This window comes from Taudactylus pleione, unplaced genomic scaffold (genome assembly GCF_031769625.1).
Source record: "Taudactylus pleione unplaced genomic scaffold, aTauple2 ptg000026l, whole genome shotgun sequence".
Taxonomy (NCBI): Eukaryota; Metazoa; Chordata; class Amphibia; order Anura; family Myobatrachidae; genus Taudactylus; species Taudactylus pleione.
Window position 1 is genome coordinate 35,182,107 of NW_028284428.1, and position 24,976 is coordinate 35,207,082.

Below are 24,976 nucleotides of genomic sequence, written 5' to 3' on the forward strand. Positions count from 1 at the left end.
AGCATATTACATCCATTACAATGTTTTACTGGAAACTTTATTGTTATTACTATTGATATATTTTTTTTTTAATATGACTAAAGTCTGACTATGGCTAAAATGTATTAGACCACTTGGTGGCCATGTTTTAAAGTGGGTCATGGATTATACTCATACAGCTTAAGTATTACCATGCTAGACATAATAAAGAACACACTTGAAGAAGCAGAAATGTATATCAAAATCACTGGTGCCCACATATTTCGGGGAAGTAATGGGGATTTAAAAGCACTTTTATAAAAAATGTATTTTCATTCAGGCATCTTTTCATAACAAAAAAAAGCATATTGTAAAAAGTGAAAACTGTGTAACATATTAATTTAGAATCCAAAATGTAATACTTGAGAAAGATGTTTTATATATAAATAAAACTCAAGTTAGCAGATGAACATTTTTGGTTTCTTAGGTGTTTTGTTCGTAATGACCGAGAAAAAAACGTTCAACACTAAATAAATAGACACAAGGAATGTCAGACCGTTTACTCACTTCAGGAACTTGCAGGATATTTGTTTTAGGTATTAAATCTGCACTTTGTTCTAAAGGCTGGGCACACACTGTCTGGACTGCATACCTCCACTGCTATTTAAATTTTGTAGTTAAAGGATAGTTGTGTTACAATTAGTAATAGAAATAGGTCAGCAAATAATAACCAGCTGGTCTCTATGGACTAAACATTTTTCTTTTAATTTGAAACTGTTGATATTAAGGCTGGTTTCAACTGTCTTTTGCCATCAATTGTTACCTCTGTGACTTTTTTTAAGCCCCTAGTTTTGTTAACCTAGGTATCCTTGTTAACCTAGGAATCCTTGTTTGCCATGTACAGAATACATGCGTGTTAATAGGCTGATGGCCACCTAAAGCTGATCCTCACATTAATTCTGTAAGTGGTTCTTTAGGTAAACTGGAGGAGTGCTGCAATAAGATCAGGGCAACTGGGATGCATTGAGAGGTTCCTATTTATATCCTTCCAAAAGGATTTAAGATCGGTTTGAGAGGTCCTATTTTTGCATTAGATCATGCCCGATTTGAGCACGATTAATGAGCGATTGAACGATAAAGATATCGTTATGATTCAATCGCTCATTTTAATCGGCAAGTGGATACCCGCCTTTAGTGTCGTTCCACCAGGTGTCAATACCACCCTGTAGCAGTGTTCGTTGTAGCTGAAACAAAAAATATTGTATAAATTGTAACACTGTCTATCATCACAATACTGCCTAATAGTAAGTAATTATATAAAACAAAATGTGAAATCTACAGCAAAACAAATCATTATGGGTAATAAAGTAAAACAAAGGGACAGGTCCTGTAAATCATTTCTGAAAGGTCTTTCAAAAATATAATCCTCCAATGACCCAAAAAAAAAAGAGGCTGAATTAGCGCGGTTTATCCCTGGCAGACAATCCCAAGACTTCATTCTGTTGTTGCAATATGTTTACATGGTTACATATCTCAGCTTCAGGCCAGGCAATCTCTTATACTATTCATGTTTAGTGATCATCACTGAAGAGCTAAGCCTAGAACTGATTTGTATTTGTCATATCCAATTGAAGCTATACAAGATAACAGGTGCAGATCAAGCAAGATGTCCTTTAAGGCAAATCCCAGTATCTATGGGTATTCTAGGCTTGATAGCTTCAGAGTCCATTTAAGTCTTTAAAGGCTAAAAAAATATTTCATGTGGACATGTCAGCATAACTTATTTTCTGGTTCACTAGTACATAAGAAACTACTACTGTCACTAATCTCACTTAACGTTAAAGGCTGTAACCCCCCCCCCCCCCTTTCTGCCCTCTCCACTGATGATCCCTCATGCCAGTATTACATATTAACTTCCCCCCAAGCCCACCCCAGAGTCCCTGTGCTCTGTTCTGCTCTGAAAGGAGAGCGGAGTGGTCTGGTGAGTGGCGCACATGTCGGTTGCCCCATCTTTCCTCTTCTGTTATATGGCACGGCTATACACTATTCCGCCCCTGAGCCCGACAATGATAGAGGTGACGTTTCAGATCATGGAATACATATGTGCTATGTAAGCAATGTAAATACAATACAAACTGTTCAGTTACATACCGAGTTTAGCATTACTGTCTCTTGTGTACTGTAAGAAATTTCTGAAGCAGTGTAAATTGTGCAATTACATAAATAAATTATATGTTCGCTGGAACTGTACCAATGTTTCAATGTGCGCTGAATTAGAAGTGGCATGAAGACAAAAGTCAGAAGCTATGCAAAATGATTATTACCGTATGCAGCATGTATGTATGTAAGTACAGAGTTAAACTAGCCCACCAGGGTACCGAGGAAATCTCCAGTGGGCCCTGCGCCTACCCTAGGTGGGACTCAGACCGTGCTCTGTAGTAACATCGGGCTGGGCTACGGCACTGGGTTGGGGGGGGGGGGGGGGGCATCTGTCCAGCCTAGTTGTAATTTATGTGACCGTGGAAGATCCCAGAAGGGAGATCCAAGGGACAAATGTGCATCAGGGTGCTGGGCCACGATGGCGCGATTTGCATCAGGCCTCACCCACTGCTGTGTGATTAGGCAAATTGCATCATTGTACAGCAGTCTGCAGGGCCATGGTGACACAATCGGTGTCATCATATCCCTCACACTTGCCCCACAACAGATGAATCGATATGGTCACAAACACAGTGGACCACTGGGGGACAAGACTGAATGAGTAAACTGCAAAATGATCTTCTTGCCATGGCTGGAAATTGTCAGCAAAAATATAGCTCTACTTACACAACTAAATTAAACAGGAAATTAATCACACTAACATTTTGTTTCTTAATATGTTTTTGAACATCCATATTTTAATTCCATACCCAAAGCAGTGTGTCACCCAGGTAGTAGTCATAGTAGTTCCTATCTGCGTAAAGATGGCTACACTAAGGCACACGTCATAGACAGGCACTAAACTGGGAGTATTAATAAATTAAATATAATAATAATAGAAATAATAATAAAAACAATAATTAAATTTATTGATGGCATGTAGGCTATGACCTACTGGGAATAGAATCAAATTATAAATAATAATAATAATAAAATGTTGTCCATGTAGGCCATTACCAATGGGAAACCCAAAGTGCATGCTTGAGTCCTGTGCAAATATTCAATAAGACTCCTAGACCAGTGCACTGGCAGCAGAGGAGGTGAGGTGACATATAATATAAAAACTCATTAATCCAAAAATGAAAACCCCAAAAATTAAACAATATTTAAATGGAACAGAAATTTCCATTTGGGATTTAGGCAATGTAGATTCCTCCTATAGCATGTAAGAAGGCTGCATTCATCCTTCTATCTGTTTCTCACATGCTGTCTCAGACTACCAATTACCTAGGTAAAAAAGTCGTCAAAACTTCTGTAGATTATTTTTCATAATGAAACAAATAATTTGAATAGAAAAGGATGCCGTTATTAAATACTCAAAGTACTGTCTTATTCAGAAAAAAAACAATTGATTTATTTATTTTTTTTAATTTAAAAGCAAGTCTCAGCCCTTCAGGGTCAAATGAAATCAGGATAATATTCAAACACCAGCACAGTCATCTAAATGGCTGTCTTATTATATGACAAATAGCAGTTTATCCAAGATACTGTAACCAAAGGGTCAACAAGTAACATATGGTAATTCTGTATTTATCAGTTATCCAGCATTTGTCTTCCTGCTTCTTCTTGACAAGGATATCCTGCGCTCAACCCAAAGACAAGATAAAAGAGTATTGGAATGTCAATGTTATGCTGCTGCAGCAAGGATGACTCTGAAGCATGGGGTCGTTATGGGAATGGTCATGCTGCTGTGCCTTACAGGACTATCTATTTCTAGACGAATATCCAGAAGGAGAGCAAACCAACACTTCCGGGCAGATGAAGATGCGTAAGACTATGTATTGGTAAGCAATAGAAAAAGATGATCATCTGCTTCAAGAGGATATGCTATTCTAACCAATTATTCACTGGTGTCTGCTGGGAAAAAAGTCACCCTACAAAAAGCTACCTATGCTTACCTAATTCCCAATTCCAATAATTACACTGATGACAGCTCAGTACCTGGCTACCAGCAACCACCCTGACATCTTCATGGTGTCTCTGACATCCCAGCCTCACCACATGTAACAGCACCATAGTGGCCAACTATCACTGTCTTTTTGATTTTAAGGAGTTGTCTCTGGAATTTTCCCTTTTTTCCGTATAGACCAGCTGCACAATATTCCCCTTTTCTGCATGTTACATATCCAGTGTCATAGCATGGAGCCATGGCGTCTGGAGCAAGTACATGCTACAGCGCCCGCCACTCCCGCACTACAGAAATGTGGCTGAGGACGTGTGGGAGCATGAGTGAGCAAGCAAATGTAAAATATATGTGCAACGGCTGCTTGGGGCTGGTTCCTGAAGAGATTAGTAGGGGAAATTAAAAGTGTGGACAGCCAGCATTTAGGCAACCACAGTTCATGGTCTAGGGCTATGCCACAGTTACTCTCTGACAAATTGTAATCTGCGGTCATGGAAAAAGTGCATGAGCAGCGTCCCATCTCTTAATGTGTTTCTGAGTACCATGAATTTTGTAGAAATTACACTCTGAATGTATAATGTGGCTGTCTGTTAACCACTATAACCAATGGCTCTCCAGTTATATTTGAACTACAAGTTCCTGCTTGCCCTCTGACAGGACATGATATACTTTGTAGCTTAACAACACTGAAGAGCCAGAGGCACTGATGAGAGAAAAGTGTCATTGATTGAAGGGCCACCTACCTTGCAGTTTGTATTCTGGCCGGTGTACTTTGCCTCTGTAGCTTCTCCAGAGCAGAACAGGGGAGCGTAGTCCATCCACATGGGACGCTCGTGTCGCTACACAAAGTAAATATGTTATGTAATCACAAGTCTTACATTTTAAGATTTCTCAATATACTAAAAAATAACCAAAAAAACCTGTGACTAAAACTACATTATTTATTGCGTTTTTCTAGCAACATCATTTTGATACTGTTTCTCTAAGTTAGCCCTATTAAAATGACCAGTGAGCTGTATGGATTGTCTGTCTGTTAAAAATAAGTTATCCAGTACAATATCATAGGTACCTATTTATCATGAGCAACCCTTTTGTGTCGATAAGCAATTTTCTTTTATTTATTTATTTTTTTAAACCATTATTGCCACAATTTATGAATAAATCCACTATAGGGACTATTTTAAGTTTCAATACAGATAAAAGTAAATTTGGAAACTTTTATTCATTAAAATTTGTTTTATTCAAATAATAAAGCATTTTTTTTTAATTGTTTAAATATTTTATCAGAATATGTATTGCATCATACTTGTGCAATTCACATGTGGAAACGTTAGTTGGCGAACATCATTGTTATTATTATGATTAATATTTATTACTATAGCACCTGCATATTGTGTTATGCTTTGCAAGTGAGAACAAAAAGAGTAATAGACAGCAATGAGACAAGACTGGATAACAACAGACAGACAGAGAGGTAGGAGGGCCCTGCTCGCAAGCTTACAATCTATAGGGAAATAGGCACTGATACACAAGGATATTGCATATTGGTCCAGTCAGATTGCAGATGGTCCAGTCAGATTGCAGAGGTTATTAGTGGGCTGTATGATCCAGTCATACATGGGGTCAGTGGATGTGTGAGTGTAGAAAGAGAAAATATGTAAACTTATGTGTGGTGTGTATAGAGGGTGGTTCTGAGTTATCACCAGAGATAACAGATTTATAGAGCAATTTAAAAAAAAAATCAGAAGCTTGAGCTTAGTGGTCATCCTCGTGTTCATCCACATAGCTTCTGGTTAGACACCAGTAGAAGAAGAAGAGGGTAATGGATGAAGAGGGGAGACATGGCAGAAGCGGTGGCAGGTAGCACAGAGTAAAGGTGTATAGTGGGAACTAATGGTACAAAGTGATGGGGAATAAAAAAGAGACATACAGAGGTGGCATGGGGGAAAGAACAGACACACATAAAGAGGAGACAGGGAGCTGGTAGAAACTTGGTCATGAGAGGGTGAGGGGATGGAAACAGCTAAATTAATGAGCTGAAGTCTGAGTTTAGCAGGGGAGGAGCAGAGGAGCTTTAAAACTGAGCACCCAAAAGAAGAGAGCAGTGGGGTGTGATCACCGGTGAGGGGAATGGCAAAGGTATGTGAGAGCGGTGTGTGAGTGTGAGGACCAAGCACAAGATGAGGTCTCTTCTTAGTTCTTATATGATTTACTGACTGTATAACTATGCTATAAAATATAACATATTAGATATGAATCTATCAAATGGTGCATGGAGAAAAAAACTTATTGGATTATAATGGGGATAAAACTGAAGAAAGTAAAATACACAATTAATTATGTAAATAACGCAGACCAAAAATGTAGTGCATTAGTATTTTAATGAACTAACGCAAGGGAGACATTCAGGCTTGAGTATATGAGAATAAATGAGTCATGCAATAAAACCACAAATGAGATCTTCCTATTGCCTATCACTCCCATAGCGCTGAGAAATCAGAATGATGTCTCCATTACAGTCCAGCATTTGGCTGACCTACAGGGGCTGATCAGGAAGGAAACTATCCCCTATCAGGGAAATATGTAAGAACAGATATAGATTAGAAAATGAAAAAGCCAAACAAAAAAACATGTCTGAGCATAATCACATGTGATATCTTTTTCTGTTAACTGAAATATAAACTAAATAAAAGCAGAAAAAAAGCCCTCTGCAATGTAGCTATGCTGGTCTTGATGCACAGAAACAAGGCAGTAAGGTCAATTAGACACTTATTTCAGAGATATAATGTATATAACAAATATTAGGGAGCACCTCCCCATTCGCCATGTTCAGCTTAATGCATTTGCTCCCGAAAGGTGATCTCATTAAAAATAAATGACCATATATATCAAAGTACTGCATGCTATAGCAGCCTCACACCCCAATTACAACATAGCATTCAGGCCCTGATTCAGAGCCGGACGCTCTGACAGAGCTCTCGCTCTGAATCAGGGCCGGGTTATTTTTTTTTTAAAACGGCCTCCTGGCCTCTCGCATAACTGTGGGTGACCACCCACAGCTATAGCGAGCGGACAGGAAGATGGTCGCGATGGTCAATACCATCGCGACCATCGGGCTTGCGACGAGACCCTTGTGGTAGGGTCTCGTTGCCGCAAGCCCCAGAGAGATTTCGGTTCTAACAGAGCCAAAATCTCTCCCACTGACATCACTCGTGATGTCAGTGGTGCTGCCCCCAAATGGTAGGTGTTTACATGGGAATGCCTCCGTTTGGGCAGCCACGCCCCCGGCCCGCCCACCAAAGGCGGCGTGCTGTCACTCAACATCGACAGCATGCCCCCTTTGGTACGAGACCCGGAGCGACGGATTGCCCGTCGCTATCCAGGTCTCGCGCATGCGCACGACGGAGCCGGCTCCATCGTGCGCATGCGCTCTGGGTTACCATCGACCCGGTTGCGAGTACTCAGCGCTTGCGACCGGATCTGAGTCAGGCCCTCAGTTCCCTTTTAAAACATTGGGTGAGATATATCAAGCAGTGTAAGGAGTGGAGAAGCTGGCCATAGAAAATTATATGGGAGACTCAACCTGTAACACCAGTAACAGTAATAATCTAATAATCGATATAATACATTCAAATACTGCTGTTTTATTTCTTATATGCATATTTCTTTTGTGATATTTTCAAATAATTTCTACTCAAAGGAAAATATATTTAGGGAAAACTTTCTATGCAGCGCTTCAGAAAGCCAACGCGTCTTCAGCGATTGCAGACGTTAGATTTAAAAGGGCAACAGTATTAAATACATAACACGCATGGTTTGTATTTAATATTATTGTCTCTATAAATCTAGCGGCCAAGAATGTCAAAGATGCAGCTTTGAAAAGCGCCACACAGTAAATTTACCTCTTGGAGTTACTACTAAAAGCAGGTGCAATTCATATACTAAATACATATGAATTTCCAATCATAAATTTGAAAGACCCTTATCTTCAGTAACAATTGACTACACAACCAAAGAGTAACAGACCACTATTAACTTTTCACGGTGCTGCAAATGGTTCACAAATTACATGTTTTTTCAGTGTACCACCAACGTTAATAATCTAGGTATTCACTGTACTGCAGAGATATAAGACACTGATTACTTCCTTTATTAATGTAGCTTTATTTATAACAGATTGCGGTATTGGCAGTGTGACCCGCATCCTTTAGGTATGTAGATGGCCCCTTGTTAGAAAATATCTGTCAAATAAATCCTTGAATCACCCTCCAACATAGTTATAGATATTAATTAGTACACCTATACAATACAGTAAGCCACATTTTCCTCAAGAAAACAAAAGTTGTGTTTCTGATCTCTCTAGAATGTAACACTTCCATTCCCTTTATTAATGACAGTTCCCACCTCTGAAGCTTCTCAGGTTCAACTTTGTCCTCTTTACAGTAAGGTGCCCAAACCAGAACCTCATATTTATGGCTTACCTAGTAACTTATACAATGGTGATCCGTGCACGTAATACTGCTCTCTGCAACCAACATCCACATGGAGTCAAATATTTTTAAACCTCTTACATGAAAAAGTGCTCATCGCATTCCTGTTTGTCTTCATTGTTTTGTACACAGCTTGTAGTTCTTCCACCTCTCTAGTCATCTGTGCCAGGCATCTAACAGCTACCCAGTGAGAGGTTACATGAATAACCACTCGACAAGCCTGCCAGAAAATGGAACTAGCGCTTGCTGAAGCCACGCATGTACAGTCATTGCTGTTACTCACAAATATCCCGGTTCCCTAGAGCACCTAGCTGTCTGTCCCCATATTTATGTCAAGGCTTAAATATGGAATTTATACATACAAGGAATGGTGTAACAACTCAGCCATCCATATATTCTTATTTAAGCCTGAACACTACATAAAATATGCAAAGGAATATTATCCATATTAAATTCAAGCTATAACAGACCCTAACATATTTTTTAATCTAATTGCTTTTTATGAAAATTACCAAATCAGCTGGTGATTTGGCATACGTGTCATTATACTACTGGATGTTGTTCTACCCATTTTACACCAAGCAGATAACCCTGGGTGATTGCCGGGGCAAACCGGCACAACCCTGGTCCTGGCTCAGTGTGAAAGGGTCTACCCGAGTCGGGCATCATGGGTCCGCTACCCGGCTAACGTGCAGGGCTAATTCCGTGTCTGACCCGGGTGGGCAGTAGTGTGAAAGCGCTATGCTAAAAGTAGCGAAGAGCCAGATCACCAGTGCTTGGGAGATGATGTCATCTTCAAGCGCCGGCTAAGGGACGACCCATCAATAACCTGGGTGCATTCTGCTGCGTGAACACGGCATCAAGCAGTTTCACAGCCAGCTGCTTGAAATAACCCAGGTTGGACCCGGACTTTAGGTGTGAAAGGGGTATTCATATTTAGTCAGTCATTCTCTTCCTGCATTACCAGAGACAAAAAACTTTACCATAATAACTCCATACTGTGATTTCAATACCACAAATAATAAATAGTGTTTAAGTAATTTATAAATAGTAGTCCGATTCGATGTTGTGTTGTCTCATGCACTTGTTGGGTATAGTTTAAGCCCTTTTAATGAACAGTTAGCATATATGATTATCAAAAACTTTCTGTTTACGCTACACTTTCGCTTGCAACTTTTTACATAATGATACTTTTTTGGGATGGGGCAATATATTTTACTAGGAAAAAGCAATAAAACATTGTATAAATGGGGCTCTCATAGATTTCTATTATGGAGGCACTAATGACATTCCCTGTTTGTTTGTATGTGTATGTATATATATATATATATATATATATATATATACCAATAGCAATGGATGTCACTCTGGTAAAAAAATATGAGATATGGTAAGAACTTACCCTTGTTATCTCTATTTCTACGAAGTCCATAGGGTTCCACAGGATACCTTGGGGGTATAGGTGTGACGTCAGTCGCAGGGCACCAAAGAGTTAAGCTTTCAGCCTCCCAGGATGCACTAGGTCCCCCTCCTATACCCCGCCCCCGGGCCAAGGCACCTCAGTTAGTTACCAAGCCATAGGCCGGAGGAGGAGAAGGAAGAGAGAGAACAAAGATCTGGACACATACAAGAATCACATTCTCACCAGAGGGAGACGGAAAACCGGTGACCAGAGCAAAGCCCATCTGCAGCACAGGTGCGACAGGGCGGGAGTCCTGTGGAACCCTATGGACTTCGTAGAAATAGAGATAACAAGGGTAAGTTCTTACCATATCTCATATTTTCTACTTCAGGGTCCATAGGGTATCCACAGGATACCTTGGGGATGTCCCAAAGCAGTATCCTTTAAGGGTGGGGACGCTCCTGTGCAGAAAGGAGAATCCGCCGCCCGAAGGAAGCATCCTGAGAGGCGAAGGTGTCAAACCTGTAATACCTCACGAAGGTATGGACAGAAGACCACGTAGCAGCCTTGCAGATCTGAACTGCCGAGGCACCACGTCGAGCTGCCCACGAAGGACCCACAGACCTAGTGGAATGAGCCTTCAGAGAAGGAGGGACCGGTAGGCCTTCATGAAGATAAGCTTCAGAAATAGCCATACGGATCCAGGCTGCCAAAGTTTGCTTTGAAGCAGGCCAACCCTTTTTACAGAAGCCATAGAGGACAACAAAGCGTCCGACTTCCTAAACAAAGAAGTGCGGTCAACATAAGTCCTTAAGGCCCGCACAACATCCAAAGAGGCCTCACCCACGGAAAGACCCGGTGAGTTAAAGGCCGGAACAACTATTTCCTCGTTAACATGAAACTGGGAAACAACTTTGGGAAGAAACTCGGGCCGAGTGCGGAGCACTGCCCTGTTCCCATGAAAAACCAAGAAAGGGGGTCTACAAGAAAGAGCCCCTAACTCAGAAACACGTCTGGCTGAAGCAACGGCCAGAAGGAAAACAGTCTTAGCTGTTAGCCATTTAATATCCACTGAGCCCAGTGGTTCAAACGGCGGTCCTTGGAGAGCCCTCAGGACCACAGCCAAATCCCAAGGCGCCACAGGTGGAACAAAGGGCGGCTGAATACGGAGAACACCTTGCATAAAGGTGCGCACATCCGGGATTGTAGCAATCCTACGGTGAAACCAGACAGATAGGGCCGAAACCTGTACCTTCAAAGAAGCAAGGCGAAGCCCATGATCTAGTCCCGCTTGCAGGAAGGCGAGAATCCGAGACAGACGAAACTCCCGCGGTGCATAACCTCTCGGTCGACACCACTGGAAGAACGTATGCCACACGCGATGGTATATCCTCGCGGAAGACGGTTTCCGAGCTCGTAACATGGTACGCACCACAGAGGTGGAAAACCCCCAGGACCTCAGCATGGCCGTCTCAACAGCCACGCCGCCAAAGACAGCCGAGTCAGGTCCGGGTGAAGACAAGGACCCTGAGACAGAAGGTCCGGTCGTAGCGGCAACCGCAGAGGACTGTCCACGGACAGACCCTGAAGGTCTGAGAACCAGTGCCGTCTGGGCCACGCGGGAGCTATCAACAGGAGCGTCCCTCCTTCCTGTTTGAATTTCCGGATTACCCGTGGAAGAAGGGAGACCGGAGGGAACAGGTATGCGAACCTGAACGTCCACCGGACGGACAGAGCATCCACCAGAGACGCCCCTTCGTCTCTTGTGCGAGACCCGTACACCGGCAACTTGTTGTTGTGCCGGGACGCCATGAGGTCGATTTCTGGAAGACCCCACCTGTCCACCAGTAGTTGAAAAACGTCCGGGTGCAGGGACCATTCCCCTGGATGAACGTCCTGGCGACTTAGAAAGTCCGCCTCCCAATTTAGCACTCCCGGGATGAAGACCGCTGATATGGCCGGAAGATTGCGCTCCGCCCAAACCAGGATCCGAGAGACCTCTACGAGAGCCGCCCGACTGCAAGTTCCTCCTTGCCTGTTTATGTAGGCCACGGTGGTAGCATTGTCCGACTGGACCTGCACCGGGTGACCCTGGAGAAACCGCTGTGCCTGCAGGAGAGCATTGAAGACCGCACGGAGTTCCAAGATATTTATTGGAAGCTCCGCTTCTGTCGGTGTCCACCTGCCCTGGAACAAGTGTGGACCCGAAACTGCTCCCCAGCCCCGAAGACTGGCGTCCGTTGTCAACAGGACCCAATTTGGAACCCAGAACGGACGTCCCTTGTTGAGGTGGGTCGTCTTTAACCACCACGCAAGGGACAGGCGAACCTCCGGGGTGAGCACAATCGTCTGGAACTTCAGAGACTGAGGCAGCCCGTTCCACTTGGACAGGATCAGGTGCTGCAGAGGTCTGGAGTGAAACTGGGCGTATTCCACCATGTCGAACACCGACACCATGGAGCCCAGTAACCTCATCGCCGAGTGTAAGGACACCCGGCGGCTGTGCAGACAACTGCGCACCCTTGACTGTAAAGCAGAGATCTTGTCCTCCGTCACGAAGATCCTTTGCTGTCCCGAGTCCAATAAGGCTCCAAGATGCAGAATCCTCCGAGACGGGATTAGAGTGGACTTCTGCCAGTTGATTAGCCAGCCGTGCCGTTGCAGCAGTGCAATGGTCAGGTCCAAGTGGTGTAACAGGAGCTCTGGAGATCCTGCCACCAATAACAGGTCGTCCAAGTACGGCAACATGCGGACTCCTTGCAGCCGCAGAGAAGCCGCCATGACCGCCATAGCGTCCTGTATGTCCAATGACACCATGTAGTCCCCAGGTTCCAGCGCCAGAATGATGGACCGTAGGGTCTCCATCCGAAACTTCGGGACCCGCAAAGACTTGTTGAGTGCTTTGAGGTTGAGAATCGGACGATATGACCCATTGGGTTTCTGTACCAAAAATAGATTTGAATAGAAACCCTGGCCCCTCTGGGAGAATGGAACAGGCACTATAACTCCAGCCTGGAGCATAGTGTGCAATACCTTCCGCAGCTCCGCAGCCTTGTTCCGGTCTGATGGTAGACCCGTGGTGAAGAATCGAGCCGGGGGTCTGTGCCGGAAGGAGAGGGCGTACCCGTGAGAGACCACCTCCAGAACCCAAGTGTCTGTCGTAGTGAACGACCAACACCGGGAGAACTGCAGCAGGCGGCCTCCCACCCTGGGATCCCCCAAGGGGAGACCCGGACCGTCAGGCCGCAGGCTTGTCATCTGGCTTGGGGGCCGGACGTCTGGTACTCCATGCCTGTTTCCGGGGCTTGACCGATTTCTTAGGGCCAGCCTGTCGAGGAAACGACTGTGGTTTGGGCCTGCCCTGGGCCCTAGATGACCGAAAGGACGATGGTCCAGAACCAGAAGGAGCAGCGGCCGACGGGAGACAAGCAGATTTGGCTGCCGCCAGCGTGGCCACAATCTTATCCAGATCCGGACCGAAGAGAACTTCTCCGGTAAACGGCAACGCTTCCAGACCTTTCTTGGATCTGCGTCCGCCTTCCAGGATCGCAGCCACAAGGTGCGACGAGCAGCTACCGCTGCTGAAGAAATTCTAGACACCAGAGTACTAATGTCTAGAGCCGCCTCGTTGATGTAGGTGGCCGAATCACGGAGATTGCCAATCAACTCCGCCTGTTCGGCCGGACAGTCGGATTCAAAAGAAGCCTCTAATGAATCCGCCCAGCGCTCCATCGCTCTGGCAACCCAGCAAATGGCCATAGCCGGCCGTGCTGCCCCCCCTGCAAGGGAATAAGCGGACTTCAGGCAGATTTCTACCTTGCGGTCCGTAGCATCCTTAAGGGAGGACATGGATGGCATCGGCAATGTGGCACTACGGACAAGACGGGTCACGTGAGAATCCACCTGTGGAGGGGATTCACACTTAGCAAAATAATTATCCGCGAACGGATAAGCCACCGCCAGGCGTCTCTGCGGCTGGTATCTTTTGCCAGGTTGTTTCCACGCCTCCTCTAAATGGTCCACCAACTGACCCGAAAGAGGAAAGACTGTGGCATCGCCCTTCACATCTTTGAAAAAGGCATACTTAGATTTAGCCGCTGGGGGAACTTCGTCCTCAATCACCAAGGCTGTGCGGACCGCCCGAATAAGTCCAGGAATATATACTTTGGACTTAGCATCAGCGTCCTTAGTATGGAAAGGTTCCTGATCGTAAGGATCCAGAATCTCCCCATCATCAGACGTCCCTTCGTCATCCTCATAAGGAGCGGACAGAGACGCCACCGGCCTTTTATGAGGCCGCATCACAGACTCCCCTTGCAACACATCCGACAAGTGCTGTACAGAACTCGTCAGGGAGTTAACCCACGCTGGCTCCTGAGAACCCGGGAGCGGGGAAATAGGGAGACTGTGGGGTACCACCAATTGTCGTGGGAACCCCTGCATGGGTGACGACACCACAGACTGCTGGGACAAACCCATCGGAGTAAACGCGGGCTGCGGAGCTAACTGGCCCACTAAAGCTGTTAACGCCTGAGCGAAACAAGCCCAGGGCGGCTCCTGTACCGGTGCTGTAACCGTAATAGGCCGCGCCATGGACAAACACTGCCGGCAAAGGCCCTCCGCGCTACCCTCCCCCTCCGCTAACGGTACTTTGCACGTGGTACACTGTAGCCGGAGGGGAAAATCACTTTCAGACATTATGGCACCACGTATGTGACCTCTCTCACCAATTAAGTATTAAATAGGCGAGAGACCACCCTGCAGCACCGCACCGCAAGGGCTTTAGCAGAAAGAACAGGGACAGTAATAAAGCTGACAGTTTAGAGAAGAAAAGTTACAGGCAGCGCTAGCACAGTCACATACAATGCAGAGAAATAACAATTCCTGCACTAACAGCGCTGATCACTCAACTACACAGACACAGGGCCTGGTAGGACACAGCGCTGCATACACAGACCTGAGCCACAGCGGAGGAGAGGTATGCGGGGGGACCCAGACCACGATGCTTCCTTCCAGACTTCCAGCAGCGTTCACCATGCGTTGCAGAGAAGATGGCCGCCGAGGAGCAGAGAGAAGCTGGCCTGGGGGAGGAGCGCTGACACAGGACCAGTCAGCACAGTGCAGAGAGGGCTGTGTGCAGCGGGGGAGGCGCCGGCTGTGAGACAGGGAAGGCGCGCTCCCCTGGCATGCATTTAACCCCTGGGACGCCGCAGTGCTACCGCTCTGCTGCGGTCCGCTGTCCCAGGGGGTAGTGGAAGCGCAGGTTGGTCGCCTGGCTCCACGCTGCAGCCAGTCCCCAGGGAGCCCCCTGCCTGGGGACTTAGGACCATGTGATCAGCGGGGACCCACCGCGGGACCCCGCTGCTTACCTCTGTCCCCCTTGAATCCGGCCATGGTCCGAAGCATCTGGGGTCACCGCTAGCTGTGACCCCAGACGCCCACCAGCATCCCCGGATCAGTACCGGCGTTCTGGTACCGGCGGGGTGTAGGGAAGACAGCATGGACGTCAGGACTGACTGTCCATGCTGTTCATCCAGATGTGCAGCCACAGCTGCATGAAGAAAAAGCTTCAGGGGCTCTTCTAGCCCCCACTCCAACAGGTGCACCCGACTCCGGCCGGGCACCAAACTAAACTGAGGTGCCTTGGCCCGGGGGCGGGGTATAGGAGGGGGACCTAGTGCATCCTGGGAGGCTGAAAGCTTAACTCTTTGGTGCCCTGCGACTGACGTCACACCTATACCCCCAAGGTATCCTGTGGATACTCTATGGACCCTGAAGTAGAAACGAGGGTAAATCACCACTTGGTGGAGGATCAACGTTTCAGGACGCAAACCCTTTTATCTTAAAAGGGTTTGCATCCTGAAACGTTGATCCTCCACCAAGTGGTGATTTACCCTCGTTTTTTACCAGAGTGACATCCATTGCTATTGGTATATTACATGTTACACATGTTGGATGAGCACCGGGACTGCTGAGAGTATTTGCGGAGGGCCGGACCTTGGGACTACTATATATATATATATATATATATATATATATATATAAGGAAATAAGGGTTTGATGGAGAGATGATATTTTTCTTATGCCCATCAGACTTTCAGCCAGTAAGCTAAAGACAGTAGCTTGCAGCAACAACAGATAAAAATGTAAACAGAACCAGGTAGTTGAGGAAAAAAGCAAAATAGTAAAGTGTGTGATCAATGATGGATATATAGATAGATAGATAGATGCTTTTAAGATTTTTTTGGTTACACATCCCACTCCCTTGCCCCAAAAGCATATTTTGCATTATTACACTATTGTGATGTATTTGTCAAACAGAATACCATCTCCTATGAGTCAATGAGGACCTACCATCCACCAAGTGGCTAATGCTGGGTACACACTAGGGCGACGCGGCGACCTATCTGATGACTGGTAAGTGCATATACACTTACCAATCGTCCGTCTGCAATATATTGGCCGTTTGATTGAACGGCCCATATATCGCCTAGTGTGAACCCAGCTTAACACACGTGAAGAAGGAAGAAGACCCTATTATCAACAGATAAGCTGTTTTAAGTGCATCTCTGGTATGCATACACTATTTGCACCGCTCTAATTGTTGACATTAATAACCTGTGGATACTAGTCGATTAGGTGCCTGTTGCATCTCTACCCTTATCTAGATTTCTTTGAGTGACCCACCTATTGGTATACTGGGGAACAGGCTGCCACCCACGGTAATTGGCTAAATGTTTTTGAAAAAAAATGTTTACAAAACTTTTTTACTTTTTATATGTATTGTGACAAGGGATGGACTGGGGCTGCTAAGTAGTCATGGCAGTCTCCCTGTGCGTGCACCGCGAGTAACGGTGGCATGGCCTCACAGCACGCCCCCTCTTTCAGTGTCATCGGCTGAGCAGAGCGCCGGGAGACGGAGCTGCTCGGCTGGAGTTTGATGCCGGAACGGCCCATCTGGCATTTGCCAGAAGTGCCAGATGGAAAGTCCGGCCCTGATTGTGACCCTATGTTTAATGATCACTTTCACAATTATTTTATCATAATGTGTTATTTGCAGTAATGGGGCAAGTGCTATGATACTTCCAACACACACACACACACACACACACTATTTATTTATTTATTATTTGCTAGGACCATTCACGATTAACACTTAAGACTAAAAATTAGACTTAGCTGTCAGTTATGGCAGTAATTTTTCTGTAGAACATCTTACCAAGGAATGTAACTTCTACTCTTAGAGCGTAAGCTGACCAAGCATTTCTGCAGCAGCAGTCGTCCGCTAATCAGCAGTTATCTCCAAGAGGAGCTGGCTTTCCACAGGTAACCTAATCTTTCCCATGCTTACCAGCCCTTGGGGCTGACTGTTTAGCATAACAATCTAATGCTATCTGTGAAATTAGCAAGTTTATTTATTTATGGATGGTGACGGGACATTTAGGATTCCTGAAATGAGCAACATATGTCTTACTAAACCTATACAAAGCAGCAAAAGTAAGACGATGTACATGTAAACCCCATCTACATTTTAATTGATGTCTCCAAATGTATAATTTATGACAAGAGTTGCTCTGTATATAGAGTGGATTCAAACATGTCAGAATAAGGGACAGCCAGCACTTTGTGTTCACATTCTTCTCTTTTATTCTACATGATTCAATCAGGCGAGTGCCATGGTATTCTAACTAAAATAATGAATCTTTCCGTCTGTGGAAAAAGAAGGAAGATTACACAGGCATTCTTTGTTCCCTGTCTAATGAAGGATGATCTACTATTAAAATAATTAGCAACACTACTTTGATAGAGTGTAAGTAATTAACCGAGTCTGACGCTCAGGAATAAAACCAAAATCCAGACAATTATTTACGGCACAAAAATGTGTTTCTGTAATTTCAGATGATTGCTATTCAGAAAATATGACATTCATTTAAACAATCACAAAGAAATGCTTCACGCTATACTCTCTGATGCAGTGATTGTAAGGTTCCACCTGTATGTACAGGAATGAATGAGCAAATCCAAATAGCTACATCAATACTTTGCTAATGCAACAAATTGAGGAAACGTTTATAAAAAAGACATTACAATAAATTGAAAGTATTATACTGTGATATACATTTTAAACACTGTTTTTGTTTATATTGTAAATTAAAATGTTGTTAATTTCTTAATGGGTTATGAAAAATACATATGCAATCTATATTTTGATTATCATTACAGTTTAAGGGAACACTTACACAACCCCTTCATGATACTGTTCTTGAGCTTCAATTTAGACAAAGACAGTTAAAAAGTGTTAAACATCTGGTTTGTGCATTTTAGTTGATATTCGATTTTATTGGCTTGAAAAAATTGTGTGTGTGTTTGTGGGGGTGGGCTGGATAGGTGGGTGTTATCAAATATCAAGTCTATGTGAGGATAGTGCCCTACTTGGCAACCAAAAATATTGTGCTGATCATCACTGATATGGACTCTTACCTTCAACTTGTCATATCGATCACCGAGAGCAGCCACCTGATGATCCCGATGCCGGCCAACCAATTTACACAAGGCACATATTAATTGGTCATCTGTCACACAATACATATTGACTTTCTCATCCTCATGCTCCAGGCACATTAGCCCTCTGATGTGTGAGTCAGGGATAGGCTCAATCAAACGATGGCCAGTGAATGGCTTCTTATTAGGGTGAGTTGCCTTTAAGCAGTCCTCACAATAAGACACTTCACATGTCACACATGTTTTCACAGCCTCTCGTGCCTGGTCCTGGTCACAGAACTGGCAGAGTACTTTCTCACTCGATGTCATGCTGTTGTTGGTATCACAAGCCCGCTCACGGCGTGTCTCACTAGGGGAATTGGGCCCGCTCACAGATGCTTTCTGAAATCTGTCGATGATGTTCTGCAAAGTCACGTTCCGCTTGAGTCCGTCTAAGCCACGCTTGCGGAGTATGATGACATGACGGCAGGTGGGGCACTGGAAGTTGTTAACAGATTCTACAGATTCGTTGTTGGCACAGTGGGAGACCAGGATGCGATGCGCACAGTTGAAACAGAGGCTGTGAGCGCAAGGCAGCAGCAGTGGGTCTTCAAACAGCTCCAGACAAATAGGGCAGGTCAGTTCCGACTCCAATGTTTCCATCTTCAGGCAAAGCTTTCCTGTGTCGTCAGCGAAATCCAGGGAAGCTGATCAGCTATCTGGAAGAACAATATATAATTTGATTAGGCAAGAGGGGTCAACCATGGTTAGTTGTCAACATGAATGTTAGCATTACAATTACAGTATTATTTTTAAGGTCTCCAAAACGCGTGTGGCCACTTACTCCGACAGCAATTAACTTTATTATTAACTCTTGGGAAGAGAATAATGACCTCTATATGTAGGTGTAATAACACTGATGTCATCGTTACTTCAGCAGCTGACACTATATTTCTTAATGTTTAGTACAACCGAAAATCAAAGCAAAATAAAGCAAACAACAAAAACGACTTTATAATGAAAATAAAAATGTATTAAGGCGTATATTTAATGTGTGATATATTCCCAAATAAACATAATAAGTCAGGTAGACATTCAAAATAAAATTACATAAATACTAAAAAGTTTTGCAAGGTGATGAAGGATATTTTTATGCATTCTTCAAAAAGCAACTGCTTGGTAACGTCCGCAGAGTGACACACAGGCAGCTTAAATATATTCCCACTCAACAAATGATCGCAATTGTAAGTTAGATTCCCTGCGCTGAAAAATGTCCCTATATAAATAATGAAAGGACTTCCCATGTCTGAAGCACCCTTTTTGGATCACACCTGGATCATCCTCAGTCTAACAAGAACACATAAGACGTCTGACTTGCTGTGGAAAGCTGTGTGAGAAGTATAACTGAAATAACTGAAGCCATATTTCCTGCTACACTTTCCAGCTTGAGAGAGAGGAATGGCTTTGTCGACTGGCCCTATGCAGCTCTCCCAGCCTCTGCTCTTGTCACAGGCACATGGCTGCCTCGAGAAGACAGGTTGGTGAAGCAGAAACAATGCTTCACACTCCCTGAGATGTGCCATCCCAGAGTGCCACATGCATTGGCTCTGTGTTTCATGAGAATGGACAGTTTCAGACAGCACAGCTGTAACAATCTACACTCTGAAGTTCTCTATTAACTCCTCACTTTTATTGTGTGCAATGAGTCGTGGCATACTCAAAACAAAAACAAAAACTGTGGGTCATTAAGGCTGGTGCTCATTATGAACAGCTTTGTAAACAAATAGTGTCTACTCAAATACTTCACTACAATTAGACAATTAAGTTTTACAGAGACAGCTGTTTTTTTATTGGCTGCCTCTTTATATGATTCAATAAATCATAGACTAGCACGTTAATTACAACTATATTGAGGCAGCACTTTGGAACATAAGGTGGTGGACTTTTTTATAGGGATTGTCATCGATGGTCACGCGCCGATTGCAGCCTACCGCTGCCCCTGGCTGTGGCTTACACATACAACACAGTGTGCTGGGATACCTCGTCTCACTGACTTGACAGACTCAGCTCAGCTGTCATTTAGCACCTTAGGCCCGCCCCCAGCTCACATATAATGAGTATGCCAGGATGGATGGCCCGCCTCGTTCTGTCTACTCTAGCTGATTTGACATCCTCAGCTGTCAGTCAGCAGGCCAGCCCTGCCCCCAGCTCATTCAATGAAGTCAGAACAGTTGAATTTGAAGTTTAGAAAACTTCAGAACGAACAAAAAGGCAGTGCTAGCCACAGCTTATGCGCAAAGGAAACCATTGATGCATTACATATTTTACTACCATCCATGGCTCCTGTTGAGTCCACCATTGATGGCAACCATCGATAGAGAACACACCGATGGCCATCCCTACTTTTTCAGCCTGTTTTATCAACAGCAATTAAAAGCTGATAATACATAAATAATCCTTGTTGTTACAACAACAAAAAAACATGTGGACTACTACGACAACCACAGTCACATGGTACATTATATAGTAAGCAGAGAGGCTTTAAATGTCTCTCTGAGCTCAGTTTTTCTATTTATTTCTTCCTCCTCTGTCTTCACATGACTTCTGGGAATTTGTGAGTATAGCAACTGGTTTGCCCTCCACAGTAATTTTGTAAAGAGATAATGACACTGTACGAGAACAGCTAAGAAATATGACTTGCACATACATGTACTTAGCTTGTTCTTAAAGAAAGCAAATAATATTTGTGACATTGCTGCTTTAAGCAAGCATCCTACCTTAATGCAAACTGAGCTACTGGGAGGACTGTATTTGAGGCTATCACTGATTTTTCATTAGTTCTCCTCATTCCAGCTCACACTCAGAATAATGAATGCAGGTATGCAGTACTACTTTAGGTTATCTGTATTTGACAACCTAGGTCTAATAGTTATTTCTGAACATCTCTACAAAAGCATATGTTAAAGCTGGCTACACACATTGCACATATTTAAGAATCATGACCTGCTGGATCCTAAAATATGTTCACTGAACATACTTGCCAGCCAACTCTTCATAATGGTCAGGGAGACTCCCTGAAATAATAACAATCTCCCAGACTCCCTGTAGAGGCTAGCTATCTCCCTGATTGCACCTTACCCCCATTATAAAGCTGTTATATTTATTTATTTATTACCAGTTATTTATATAGCGCACACATATTCTGCAGCACTTTACAGAGGAATATTTGGCCATTCACATCAGTCCCTGCCCCATTGAAGCTTACACTCTATATTCCCTACCCACATATACACTAGGGTTATTTTTTGTTGGAACCCTATTAACCTACCAGTATATTGTTGGAGTGTGGGAGTGAACCGGAGCACCCGGAGGAAACCCATGCAAGCACAGGAAGAATATACAAACTCCACACAGTTAGGGCCGTAGTGGGAATCAAACCCACAACCTCAGTGCTGTGCGGCTGTAATGCTAACCATTACACCGTCTGTGCTATATAAAAAAACCATTGATATATATACAGTACATTCAAATGGATCATTAGTATAATTTCCCTGCAATGGTTATATGGTACAATGATCCCTATGGCTACATGCATTTTCTGAAAAGTATCAGTAAATTTTAATCAACAAATAGATCTTAGTAATTGCTTTGGGGCTCGTTTACATGTGGATGTAAAACTATTTTATGACATGCCTCTCAGATGTAGCAGTACACGTTCACTTTACTGCCGCCCTCATAGGTGTTGCTATCACAATATCACTGAAATTATTTTTCAATAGTAGGCAAGTATGCCACCAAATGACTGAACCCAATCTAAACTGAATTGTTGAAATAAATAAAAATCATACATATTTATATTACCTACATTAGTTTTGGACAACACAATTAGCAATCACTTGTCGTCTATAGACAGTGGCGATGGTCAACAAAATGGCTGCCTCATCTGTGTGTAGGCAAATGGCATTCTTTAAGTAATATAAAACTAGTAGTATGTTTTTTCAGCTGGCATACCCATTTGACATGACATTTGCAATCTACAATACATTTTAAATACAACCTTGATTTCTGTTTAGATGCCAAAAACAGTACAATTGCTATAGAAACGTATTCTTCCTACTAAGTTTGACAGCCAAGTGTCAAAAGTAAGTCTGAATACTAGTGGAAAATCTGACAGATTTACTTTAAAGAACTGTATTTTAGCAGTAAGCTATAAAATATTCACAGAACCAAAATATAGGTAATAAAACACCATGCTCAAAAATGTATAACCTTGAAAAGGATGAGTAGAGTACAAAGACGTAGGATCTCCTGTTAAATATATCTCATTTTTCATGCCACAAGGATTTTCACAGAACATACGAAAGTTCTCAGAGACTGCTAAATATAGTTTGATTCATCACCCAAAGACCTTTACTATCAATACTGTTAGACAAAGAGAAGACATGAGGAAAAAAAATGTTGAAAGTATTAAAGAATAGTTTGAAGCTTGGTAAAATGACCCAAAAGAACACAAAAGAAAAGTTTAGCTCCATGTGTTTCTCCAATTTTGATGGGTCTTAGAGTAAAAATAATGTGATCTGACTTTTAGAAGCAAAAAAACCCCTAAAAAATAACTAGAAGGCATGCGTCAGTGTACAAGTCACACTTGCCTGCTCTCCAGGAATGTCTGGGAGAATTTTTGGGGAGTGCCCCCAGACTCGCAGCAGAATAAATCTCAGATCCAGCTTCACTTTCTGCTTGAGGGGGTGGGCCGCTTATAGTGCAATTTGATCCGAATCATGTCTTGGCTCTGCTCCCTGCTGTACATGACGTAAATCGCTATGTTGGGCAGTGGGTTGTGAGGGATCATGATGACACAGAACCCGGAGGGAAGGTCCAAAAAGTAGTGCACACATTATATTTATCAGCTTCACGCAATATTACATATTGGTGGACATTTACTTAGCAGTTTGCAAACCACTACACACTGGATACAGCTTTAGACCCAGGATTTACTGCTATTTGCACACCTCCAAATCCATATCAAATCAGACAGAAAACACCCAGTGTACCCCTTACATTCTAAAAGTGACAGTTCTACCCAGCAATGGGGCCCAGTCCTCCAGAGGGGCCAGGGCCCCCAAAAAATGTTCGAGTCCCCACACCTAGAGATGACCAGCTCAATGCAGTATGGTATTGGGGCCCTTCCATGAGTGGGTAGTATGGTAATCAACTCAATAAAAATAAGTAGTAGGGCACATATTAATAAAATAAGTAGTGTCCCTGTTTTAGTAAATTAGTATTGGCCCCATAATTTGGAAACTAATTTTCCCCCTAACACTTATCTAATAAACATATTTTCTACTCACATTTGAATGAAAAAAAAAAAAGATATTTGCTAACATTTATGTATATAGTGTCAGCGTATTCTATAGAGCTATCTCTTTTGTTTGTTTTGCTGTATAAAATTATATGTATAAAAATCAGATGGCTGGATTCAAAATTGCTGTTCTCAAACTGCATATCAAAGTGCTAGAAAAGCTGTGGTTTGAACCACTGCTTAGTAAATCGCCCCCATAACAAGATTAATAAAAATCCCAACAGTTAATACAACACTGACTAGACAGACACTGAGGAATGGCAACATATACAATTACGGACATACACCTCTTCCCACTTAGCAACAAATGTATTTAAGTCTATGCAATATAAATACATTGATTATAAAGAAATGTAGAGTGATATCAGAGAATAAAGACATCGGACACCTTAATGCTGAGTACACACTGGCCGATATATATCAGCTGTTCAACTGAACGCCCAATATATATCGTGTGTATGCCGGCCAGTGTGTACAGATGATATGTCTGTGAACGACGTCGTTCAAAGACATATCGCATCGGCTATGCAGCACAGCCAATGCCCAAAATATCTGAAGATATAATGGTGCATCGTGCTGTGTGTACTGGAGGCCATCGGTGACTGACAGCACAACTGGGTGGGCACATGTAAATACCTGGCCAGTTCTGACGCCAGTCACGACACATCGAGCCGACGATTGGTAAGTGTGTATGCACTTACCAATCAACAGATAGAACGGCAGATCATCCTAGTGTGTAACTATTGTTATTTACTAAAGAGCAAAAGTGTACGCCTGCAGTACAAGTGCTGATTTGTGGCTTCACACGCACATATGCTTCAAAAGGTAAGCTCACTGTTTTGCGCAATAAGACGGCAGCGCCTGCCGGGGTGCAAAATGTAATCTTTTGTTTGGAGAACCTTAGCTGACCGGAATGTTCTTTGCAGGGTGCAGGTTAGGCGTATGAATGCACCCATATGCAATGAGATTTGGTGGTACAGCCTTTATTATATACATATGATTCAAAGGGTGGAGAACAAGTAGTAATGCTCCAAAAAAATGCTATCGGGACGTACCCAGAAAATGAATATAAAAAAACATAATAGTAAAAGAGGCATAAACCATTTGCAACTTGATCCTACCATAATGTCAAAGCAACCAGAGGAGCAACAACTTTCCGGTCACTGAATAATTTTAATTCAGTC

At 43.5% G+C, this 24,976-nt stretch overlaps 1 protein-coding gene across 4 annotated transcripts in view; it reads right to left on the minus strand.

Annotated features, from left to right (window-relative positions):
- MID1 (midline 1) overlaps positions 1 to 24,976 on the minus strand; it is a 170,980-nt gene that overhangs the window by 95,062 nt on the left and 50,942 nt on the right. For 3 of the 4 annotated variants that reach the window (XM_088451675.1, XM_088451674.1, XM_088451676.1), the window contains exon 2: positions 18,434 to 19,152. In XM_088451675.1, the coding sequence (XP_088307801.1) occupies positions 18,434 to 19,096 (663 nt within the window). In that variant the 5' untranslated portion in view covers positions 19,097 to 19,152. Of the gene's footprint in view, positions 1 to 4,803; positions 4,900 to 18,433; positions 19,153 to 24,976 lie in introns of all 4 variants that reach the window. The other variant, XM_088451677.1, reaches the window with a different exon arrangement.